Raw genomic sequence first — 10,789 nt, 5'->3', positions numbered from 1 at the left:
TGGAGTGTTATTAGAGACTTAATTGGGAAAAATAAAATTGAAAAAAATAACTTACCGCAAAAACTTATTATTGAGGGAAAAATGATTTATCATAAAGAAGTTATTATTGAGAAATTAAACAATTTTTTTCTTGATGTTGGCCCAAACCTAGCAGCGAAAATTCCAGTTGGTCAAAAAAAATTTGATTCATATCTTGCAACAACTGATTTAATTATGGAAGAACCGATTTTAACCAAAAGTGAACTACATACTGCTTTTAATAGTCTGAAAAAAAATAAAAGTGCAGGTATAGATCAAATTAATATTAATGTAATTAAATCTGTTTTTGATATTATCGAACCCTCATTATTCTATATTTTTAATCTCTCCCTTAAATCAGGTCATATTCCAGATAAACTAAAAATTGCAAGAATAACACCTATTTTCAAATCTGGCGATGAGACCAATATTTCAAACTACAGACCAATCTCAGTCTTACCCTGCTTTTCTAAACTAATTGAACGCATTATGTACAACAGACTTTATAAATATCTATCTGAAAGTAAGATTTTATATAAAAATCAATGCGGTTTTAAAAAAAATCATTCTACTAACCATGCAATAATTGAATTGGTTAAGCATATATCAAATGGATTTAATAGTGATTGCTATACAATAGGGGTTTTTATTGATTTATCCAAAGCTTTCGACACAGTAAATCATGAAGTTCTTTTGAAAAAGTTAGAAAACTATGGTGTTAAAAATCAAAGTTTACTTTGGTTTAAATCATACTTAACTAACAGAAAGCAATTTGTACTTAAAGAAACAAAAGACTCAAAAAACAACTTAATAACTTGTGGAGTATCCCAAGGTTCTATTTTGGGACCATTATAGTTCTTGCTTTATATAAATGACTTATATTTATCATCAAAAGTATTAAATACTATCTTATTTGCAGATGACACTAATTTGTTTTATTCTCACAAAGATATTACTGTTCTTTTTAAAATATTTAACGAAGAATCAGGTAAGATCAACGAGTGGTTTATAAGTAACCGACTATCATTAAATGTAGAGAAAACAAAATTTATCCTATTCCATAAACCTAGTAAAGCCGAGAATATTCCTCTTAAACTACCCAATCTTTTAATCAATAATAAAATAATTAAAAGGGAATTGACTACAAACTTTCTGGGAGTGCTCTTAGATGAAAAATTGTCATGGAAATTTCATATTAAATATATTGAAAGTAAGATTTCAAAAAATATTGCCATGTTATACCGAACAAAACCTTTACTTAATAACGAGTCTTTAAAAAATTTATTTTTTCGTTTATACACAGTTATCTTTCATACTGTAACATTTCCTGGGGTAGCACTAATCACACTAAGCTCAAAAAAATTTATAGTAAACAAAAATATGCTTGCAGGATAGTATTTGGGGCAAATAGAAAAACACAATGCGAACCTCTCTTACGTCAGCTTGGAGCTTTAAATATTTATAAGCTTAATATTCATCAAGTAATGTTATTTATGTTTAAAGCAAAACTTGGGTTTTCTCCAGTAACATTTCAATCCTACTTTAATGAAATCTCCCATAAATATCCAACCAAATTTTCAGTGAATAACTTTGTGGTTCCCATAAACCTTCTTTTTTTTTTTTTTTTTTTTTGTTTGAAGTTATTTTAGATGCTCCCAGAAGTCCTTACGGTCTTATCACAGAGCACCGCGGAAGAGCATTTAACGAGAAGTTCACGCCTCCTTCCGTACCAATGTCGCTTATTTGGCTAGAGCTGGCATCGAACCTCGGACCTCTGGGTTCTGAGCCAGAACTCAAACCATTGCGCCACGGCTTCTTAAATTAAGTTCGTACCAAATTCAATATCGGGGACCTTTAGTTTGGAAAAAATTTCTTCCAATCTTCAGTAAAAAACAAAACTTCGTTTTAAACTGCACTTTGCAAAGTTTTAAGGATGATTCAAAACGGTATTTACTGAACATGGAATTCGATATATTAGATTTCAAATACCTTTTTTGAAAACAATTTAAAGGTTTGGACTGAATCGCTTGAAAATAAATTAAATCTTTATCACTTTCTTTAGCTTTTATTAAAATGGTTTCTAACCATTAGTATAAAAGATAACGAAAATAAAATTGTCTTTTTCGTTCATATTTTTGATGATATTAAATAATCCGCACAAATACTTATGTTTACATATATTGCTTTTTTTTTTTTTTTTTAATTAAACAACGCATTTTTTTTTGTGTTTTTATAACTTTCATGATTTTCTGTCGTTTTTACTTTTTTATTTTTAAAATTATTCTGCTGGAAGATTGTTAGCAACAAATTATTTTATTGCTGAAGTATTTGATTTGTTTTTGTTTTTGTATTTAGGGGAGATGGGGGCGCATTGATCGCCGTAGCAGTGTTTTGAAAATTGCGCAGAACCTGAAAGAGATGTAAAAACTTATTAACTACGAAACACATGTAGAACTATCTGGCTTTTGGAATATATAAATATTTTGATTTAAAAAAATGATAAACATGAATAATTTTAACTTTTAATCAACCCTCTCAAAAGATCAATGTACCCCAAACTATGGGGTACTATGATCTCCGACTTGGGGCACATTGATCTTATATGCGTAATATTATCTAAACGTTTAACACTTCTATAACTAAATCTTGTAAATAATTTAGTCAAAGGGTAATATTGTATAACATATAATACATCTAAATTTTTTAATTATTTTTTAAATATAGCAGTTAAACCCACTAGTCTAATTTTTAATTAAAAAATGTATAAATCACAGCAGCTATAAGCTACCCGCTTTATATACGTTTAAAACTTTACAACAACTTGAAATTTATAAGAACTGAAATATAAAGACTGAAATAAGAATACAACTTTTAAGTTTACAAAACTTGTTAAAAGTACAATATTTTGATTAAGAATATTTCATCATTTGTGAAAGTCAAGTTGTGAAGCAGCTTTTGGTTTACATTGTTTTTTATTCCTAAGCAAGTAATTCTTAGTTTCTTTCTTATCTTTTGTGGAGACTTTTTGTTGATTTTTGGTTTGCTTCAAAATTTTCTTTTCTTTTGACAAACGAATTTCATTTCTGACAGGAGTATCAGTCAAGATCCTTGTTTTTAACTGCCTACTTTTAACATTTTTTTTTCTGGCAGATGCTTTTGGGTAAGGTTTTAAAACCTCAGGTGAGATTATAGAAGCAACACTTGTTGACACTTTGTTTAAAATACTTGTTTCAATATTTACTATAGTTATTTCAGACTCTATGTGATTAACATGTGCTGGTATCATTTCAGATTCCATGTTGTTGACAGGACTGATAGTAACTGTATCTGGAGCAGCTCTATCTGTAACTGATGATGGTAAATATTCGTCATCTTTGAAAATTTCAGAATTGAATGGCTCAATGCCAGCTACTCTAAATCCTGTCTGTATATTAGATGGTGAGAAAGCTTTTGTATACGGTTCTCGAACTATTGAAACAATATCATAAATGGTCATTGGTCTTGGGTTTGAAACCATCCAATTATCACATGCAGAATTGTAAAACCTTTTCAATGGTCCAAAAACAGTTCTATCTAATGGCTGCAATTTATGGCTGCAATGGGGAGGAAAACTTATCATTGTAATTCCGTGTTGAATTGCAAGCTCCGAGCCTTTAACAGAAATATGACTTTCATGACTGTCGAGAAGTAACAAAACTGGAGATTCCTGAGAACAGTTTGAATATTTAACAAAATGTTTAATCCATTCTATGAAAATTTCTGAGTTCATCCAACCAGAAGGATTTGCAAATCCCACACATCCAGGAGGTCCTTCCTTAATCATGTAATCATGAAACTTTACCCTAGGAAAAATAAATAATGGAGGAATGGAATTTCCAATAGCATTAGAGGCACAACATGCAGTTACCAATGTTCCTCGTTCTGCAGATGTGATTCTTCCAACTTGTTTGCTTCCTCTACCAGCTAAAACCTTTACCGGCTTTTGAACGGTTGTTAAACCAGTTTCATCAACATTATATATACAGTTAGGATTATATTTATATCGATTTCTTACCGTTTTAAGATTTTGAAAAAACTCTCTTACAGTGTGTTTGTTAAAAGCTGTTGATCGAGCGAAGCTCGTTGCTTCAGGTGTTCGTAGAGACAACTCTGGTTGTCTTTTCATAAAACCTTGCAACCAATCAATGCCTGCAATTTTATGTTTGATCCATGATGATGGGCATATCTTATTGTTTTTTAAAGCAAATTCATATGCCAATAATCGCGTTGACCTAGTTGAAAGGCCATAGTTCATTTTTGATGCAATTAGTAAATAACTTGATAAACTTTTTTCATCTTCTGCTGTAAAAACTTGTCTATTGTTGTAGTTAGGCTTGAAAGCTTCATTTGGATTAAGCCTCTTTTTACGACAATATCTTTTTAAAGTCATTCTATCTATGTTAAACTGACGTGCTACAACATTCAGTTGTGTTCCTTCTAAAACTTTATTAACAGCTACTTTCATTGTTTCACTTGGTATAGCAACTTTATTTGTTTTTTTAATTCTATTTCTAACCATTTTAAGATCTGTAAAAAAATATATCAATAAAAACATATGTTTTTAATAAATGCTAATATTTAACATAATAATATTATGTTAAATATTTTTTAATTATTATGTTAAATATTATTCTTTTGATATTGTAAAATAATAGTATTATTATTACTAGCTTATGACATAAGTAGATTTAAAAAATGAAATGCTAAAAGCTGTTGTTTGTTTATATATAGTTTTTTTTTAAATTATAAATACAATTCTATTCGTTTAACTGTATTGCTTATAAACAAAAACATGAGGCACTTCGTCTTCTATGGGGCACTTTGATCCTCCGATCAATGGGCCCCGCATAGTCAAAGATTAATGTACCCCAATAGGTATAGGTAACATATTGATAGCAATATCTACTGTATAAATTGCAGCCAAATAAAAATTATATATTATATTATACACCTAACACTTACAAATTTAAAATAAAATTGTTGTTAACCCATACAGACATCTAAATAAAAATATATTTGAATTATAGTACGATTTAAAAAAGTCACTTTTTATGACGAAAAACAATATTTTCTTTATTTTTTTTGACGCTGATAACCTTATGAAAAAATATTACGAATAATCAATTAGGGAAGCATAATGGTTAATTAAATTGCAACCTCACTTCTAGTAAGGCAAAAATGAACGAGTAAAAGCCAAAAGATCATACTGCCCCGGCGATCAATGCGCCCCCATCTCCCCTATACTGTCTTTTTGTCTTTTATCATTTATTGTGCATGTAAATTTTTGTGTGACGGGGCTCGGTGATAAGACAACCTGTCTTCTTCTTGCTCCGGCAAGGATTTTTCTTTTATTGTAATTTCTTTTTTGTAATATTTATCAACGGCAAAATAAATAAATAATAAAAAAAAAAATAAAAAAAAAAAAAAAAAAAAACTTCTCAAATACACTTTAAGTCTTACGTAACCTCAAACAACATTTGTGTTATGTCGAATCCTAAACTTACGGAAAAAGAACTATTAGTAGCAGTCTCTTTGTTAAAGCCCAATAAAAGCGTAGGTTTCGATGCTATAAGTTGTAATGCCGTTATTAAATCGATAAAATACATCACGATTCCAAATTAAAACATGTTTTTTTTTTCCAGAAAACCTTAAAATCGCAAAAATCATTCCAATTTTAAAATCAGGCGATCCGTCTAAAGTTGCAAATTATCGTCCAATCTCAATTCTCACTTGTTTTTCTAAAATATTAGAGCGAGTTATGTATAATAGACTTTATTTATTTTTAAACGTAAATGATATTTTTTAACATAAACAATTTGAATTCAAATCTGGTCTTTCCACCGATTATGCAATCATTCACCTTGTTCAGGACATATTTAAATCGTTTGATGAATGCAAGTATAACCTAGGTCTTTTTATTGATTTAAGTAAAGCTTTCAATACATTTAATCATCAAATCCTTCTATCAAACTCTAAAGTTATGGTATAAAAATACCATATATAATAATAATAAAAAAAATAATAAAGGTGTACTTTGGAATTAATTTGCTATATAAATAGGGGCCGCGATAAGAGATAGAGAATTGAGGGTTTTTTATTTTTATTTTCGGGGTACGATAAAGTTACCAGTTGCTCTAGTGTTAAACTTATTGGTAATTGAATAAAAGAAGTTTTTTGTTAAACGTAAAGGTACTAATCCCGTTTTATATTTTAGCGTAAATAGTATGTTAGCATAGATATTGATTTGATAAATGTTTAGCGCTTTCATTTATTTTAATAGAGGTTTAGCATGTGTATGTTTTTTTTAATGATATTTAATTCTTGAAGCATGTTTCTGCCGTCGATAAAGACACATTAATTTTGTCTTGTGTGCGCTTCCCCAAGCAATGTTAGCGTATGTAAGATGACTATGTATAAAGGAAAAGTAAAGAATTTTTAAGTTTTTTTGTGATAAAAATGATCTAGCTTTGAAAAGTAAACCAAGATTTTTAGATATTTGAGTGTTGATGGCCTTTATTTGGGCTGTCCATGAAACATTTTCGTCTATAACCACTCCAAGAAATTTAGTTATTTGGGTTCTTTCAATATTGTTAAAATCGATATTTAGAGAGAGAAGAATTGATGGAAGTGTCTTTTTTTGTTGCTTTGAATGAAATAAAATTTATTTAGTTTTTTGTACGTTTATTGATAACTTATTAGCACTGAGCCATGTTTTAAGTTGTTCAAGCTCTAGGTTGAATTTGTCAAAAAGGACATCAATAGTAGAAGATGAATAAAACAGATTTGTATCATCTGCAAACATAATGTAATCAAGATTTGTAGCTTTAGGAAGGTCGTTAATGCATATAAAGAACAACAAAGGAGCAAGAACTGATCCCTGTGGAACACCACATTTTATTTTTAACAGCTCTGAATTAGAAATATCGTCAATTATGACACATTGTTGTCTATTATTTAAATAACTGGTGAACCATTTAATAGTTGTTTTTTTTATACAATATTTTTTCATTTTTTCAATCAGAATTTTAAAGTTGACCTTATCGAAAGCTTTTGTAAGGTCAATAAAGACTCCCAATACAAACTGTCCTTTATCAAAAGATGAGCTGATGTTGTTCATAAGGTCTATGATTGCATGTTCCGATGAATGATTCGTAAGGAAACCGTACTGATATTCACTTAAGATTTTGTTTTCTGTTAGATATTTATACAGTCTATTGTAGATTATTCGTTTAAGAAGCTTGGAGAATACTGGAAGAATTGAGATAAGTCTTAAAAATAGATATAAAAAATCCACAATAATACTCGCTCGGTAACGTAAGTGATATAACGTAAGTTAAATATATAGTATAAAAAAAAACAGTTTATTTCCCTTTGCCGGTTACGTTTAATAAATTTTTATATAGATTTTAAATTGGCAAATTCTCAACATCTTGCGAAAGTTCTAATACGAACAGCTTCACTGATTCGCAGAAATCTGACCTAAAAGTAAGAGCAATTTTTTTTTTACCTTGTTTTCCGTTTAACGTAAGTTAAGTGGCATTTTCATTAATAAGTTCACCCTCTTTTGGCCAGACTCAAAAATTTTTAGTCTATTTTATTCTTTAGCCTAACAGCTTTCATACAAAATAGCTAACAGTTTAATTTAAAGTTTAAATATATTAATATTAATATTAAATAGGCAAATATTTGATAATGTTGTCGTTCGTGTAACGCAAGTTAAAAATGGAATATCAGTATATATACTGTGTGTGAGCGTGAGTGTGTGTGTGTGTGTATTTGTGTGTGTGCGTTGATGTTGACAATGAATTTATGTATTTGTTTATTTGAATTTCATGCATTTATGTATTTAATCATGTACTTGTCAATTTGTGTATCAAAGGATATGCATGTTTGTTTTTATACGTAAATCAACACCATAAACATTATTTCAAAAGATTCAAAAAAATTTTTATAATACAGAATTTTTTTATTCATGGTTACTCTATGAAATGCAATTTAAACTTTTAAACATTTTTATTTCCGTTTCAATCTTAATTCAAAAGACTAAAGTAAGAAAACATAACGCAAAAACTAGAAAAGATTAATAAAACTGTGTAACGAAATATTTCCTTAAAAAGTTCTTTCTATGATAATGTAATAAAAAGATTTTTTTTAATGTAATAATTTCATCATAAAATACAACATATATATGTACATATATGTATATATATATATATATATATATGACAAGACCATCTGGTCTTCTGCAAGTTTCCCGCGTTCTTTTAATAATAATGATACCCTGCAGTTATATTCTTTGTATTCAATAAAGTTGTGAGATTTTATTTTTTCTCCTACCATCATATATTTTATAAAAATTGCAAATTTGTATCAGTTATATAGATAGAATCACAATATTGTAAAGATAAAAGAACAAAAAAAAAAAAAAAATTTATATATATATAAATATGTTGTATTTTTATATATATATAAGTTTATGTTGTATTTATATATATACATACTTATATAAATATATGTGTATAAATATATATATATATATGTATATATAAATATATTTCTAAAACAGTAAAGAGGTATTTAGCCATTCACTAATTATATTGCTACTAAATTTAATGTCATAATACTCCTCGCATATGATATTTATATGTTCTAGCGCTTTAATACTAACTGTGTTATTAATATCGAAAGGTAATTCTTTTGATTTTAACCAAGTAGACACAGGTTCTAGCTCTTGAAAAACAAATTTTTGAAACGATTCATTCTCTGCGTCACAAGTATTAGCTGTGTATACATTGTAAGAATAAGGTATTGGTAACATTTTATATGAGATCACTTGAATTCTGCGTACTACTGATACAGCATCCGTAATAGCCATAGGCAGATTTTCAAAAGCCCACTTAAAACCCTTAAATTGTGCTAAATCTAAAGCCATAATATTGTGTATAGCTGCAGCAGGGTGTCTTTCCACTTCAGTACCGAAAAAATGGTATGTTAAAGTTATTAGAAACCGTTCAAAGCCCGTATTTAATATAGAACTCTCTTTTATTTTACCATATTTTAATAAGGATTTAATATTGTCAATGATGCATTCATCAGTTAATTTCAGATCTTCTTTAAAACCATTAAGCTTAGTATGTAAAAACGCATAACTACTATTATGCGAATACAACACATTGTTTGTTAAAGCTTTATGAGAAGATACTGATTGTGTATCAATTGCGGATATATTTTTATCTGGATCAAATTGCCATCCTTGAGAAAATGAAGCTCCATTGAAATAATTAATTTGGTTAGTGTTTTTTATAAAGCGTTTTGCTGAGCAGTGTTTTATTCTCAAATAAGAAAAAAATGCCTCTGCATTCGAAAATTGAGCGTTTTCTTTTAAATTTCTAAAAAAATATGAAGTAGTTTCTTTTAATACAGGGCGTAATATTTTACTTTGGATTCTTTCAAACATGTTTCCCAAACTAGTCTTTATATCCAAGTCATTAAATTCTCTCTTCTTTTCCCATATAGTTTTTGCCAAGTTTTTAAATTCGTCAAGTTTTTTTTCTTTTTCTAGTTCTGTATAAGCTGCTTTAATAGCATCACAACCCGTACATTTTTTAGAATGACAAGGTCGCTTTTTTTCAAAATACTTCTTCAACAATTTTTTGGCTCTAGATCCTTTTGAAACATTATTTTTTTTATTTAAAAGTTACGTTTGGAAGATATATCATTAATTACGTCATCAATGTGTTGTTTAGTTTCAGTGATTTCAGCATTTTTTTTAGACATTTTTTGTTGCTCACTAACAAAATTATTCATAGTTTTTGAGAGCGTTTCTAGTGGGTTATTAGGGCTATTTGTATGTTTCATCAATGAAAAAATCTTTCTATTATCTTTTAAAGAGTTAGAAACAAAGTTTTCATAGCTTTCATCGTTTTGAAGACGTTTTAATATACTTTTTTTATCCTCATTTTCTATTTCTAAACATTCAGATACCATTTCCATTAAAGATTCAGATATTGTCTGATCATCAGGTAACTTTGAAAATTTTCCAAGTAACTTTTTATTTTTAAAGTATAGTTCTCGTACTGGGTTAGATACAAGCAATCTGAGTCCCAGATCTTGTAAAACCAATGACCACTTTAAATCAATAATGTGACCATTACTTTGATTGCCTAAACCATTTTTTTGATTCAACTTAAAATAACTTGATTTTGCATTTTCTTCCAAGTCATTAGGAGATTTGCCTTTGGATTTTAAATACGCTCGTTTTACGCTGGCAACGTACATGTTTTGGTTTAATGAATTCAACATCTTATTCGTCTCTTCAGCAACCTTTTTGGCTTTTGAAATTTTTTTTGCTTTGGGAGCTAAGAAATTTTCAATCTTTAAAATTTCCTGAATAACTTTATTAATAGCGTTTTTTTCTTCATCATTTAACTGTTGAAAATAAATGGAGTTTTTAACTTTTATTTTTGTATCTAATAAATTATAGTACTTTGCATTTAATGAACTGTTGTAAACTTCTTGTTCCAATTCTTCATCAGATGTGTCGTCTCCCTCTATTTCATATCTATCCATTTTGTTGACTTAGATGTAGATGCCAAATATGCACCTAAAAAAAACTATATTATTTATAAGTATTAACTTAATTATTAAAATTAACTTTGGGCTTGTGCGGCCGTGGCGCAGTGGTTAGAACGCTTACCTTATAAGCAGGAGATCCGGGTTCGAAACGAGCTCT

General features: G+C 28.7%; 2 protein-coding genes across 2 annotated transcripts; one reads left to right on the top strand and one right to left on the bottom strand.

The window, feature by feature from the left end:
* The first annotated feature begins 81 nt into the window (after positions 1–81).
* On the top strand, positions 82–2,393 carry LOC136086332 (uncharacterized). Its single transcript, XM_065808626.1, has 3 exons — positions 82–541; positions 938–1,006; positions 2,374–2,393. The coding sequence occupies exons 1-3, from the start codon at positions 82–84 to the stop codon at positions 2,391–2,393; spliced, it is 549 nt and encodes a 182-aa protein (XP_065664698.1).
* Positions 2,394–2,941: 548 nt separating this feature from the next.
* LOC136086331 (tigger transposable element-derived protein 4-like) lies at positions 2,942–4,576 on the bottom strand. Its single transcript, XM_065808625.1, has one exon. The coding sequence runs from the start codon at positions 4,574–4,576 to the stop codon at positions 2,942–2,944; it is 1,635 nt and encodes a 544-aa protein (XP_065664697.1).
* Between the last annotated feature and the right edge of the window lie 6,213 nt (positions 4,577–10,789).

The sequence above is a fragment of the Hydra vulgaris genome, chromosome 10 (assembly GCF_038396675.1).
Source record: "Hydra vulgaris chromosome 10, alternate assembly HydraT2T_AEP".
NCBI classification, from domain to species: Eukaryota; Metazoa; Cnidaria; class Hydrozoa; order Anthoathecata; family Hydridae; genus Hydra; species Hydra vulgaris.
This window is presented reverse-complemented; position numbering and strand designations above follow the sequence as displayed.

Excerpts from the sequence above, each read along its gene's own strand:
- LOC136086332 (XM_065808626.1), top strand. The coding sequence starts at position 82 with ATGATTTATCATAAAGAAGTTATTATTGAGAAATTAAACAATTTTTTT. Across the intron at positions 542-937 it reads TTATAAATATCTATCTGAAA|ATGACACTAATTTGTTTTAT; the intron begins GTAAGATTTTAT and ends TCTTATTTGCAG. Across the intron at positions 1,007-2,373 it reads AATATTTAACGAAGAATCAG|GGGAGATGGGGGCGCATTGA; the intron begins GTAAGATCAACG and ends TTTTGTATTTAG.
- LOC136086331 (XM_065808625.1), bottom strand. The coding sequence starts at position 4,576 with ATGGTTAGAAATAGAATTAAAAAAACAAATAAAGTTGCTATACCAAGT.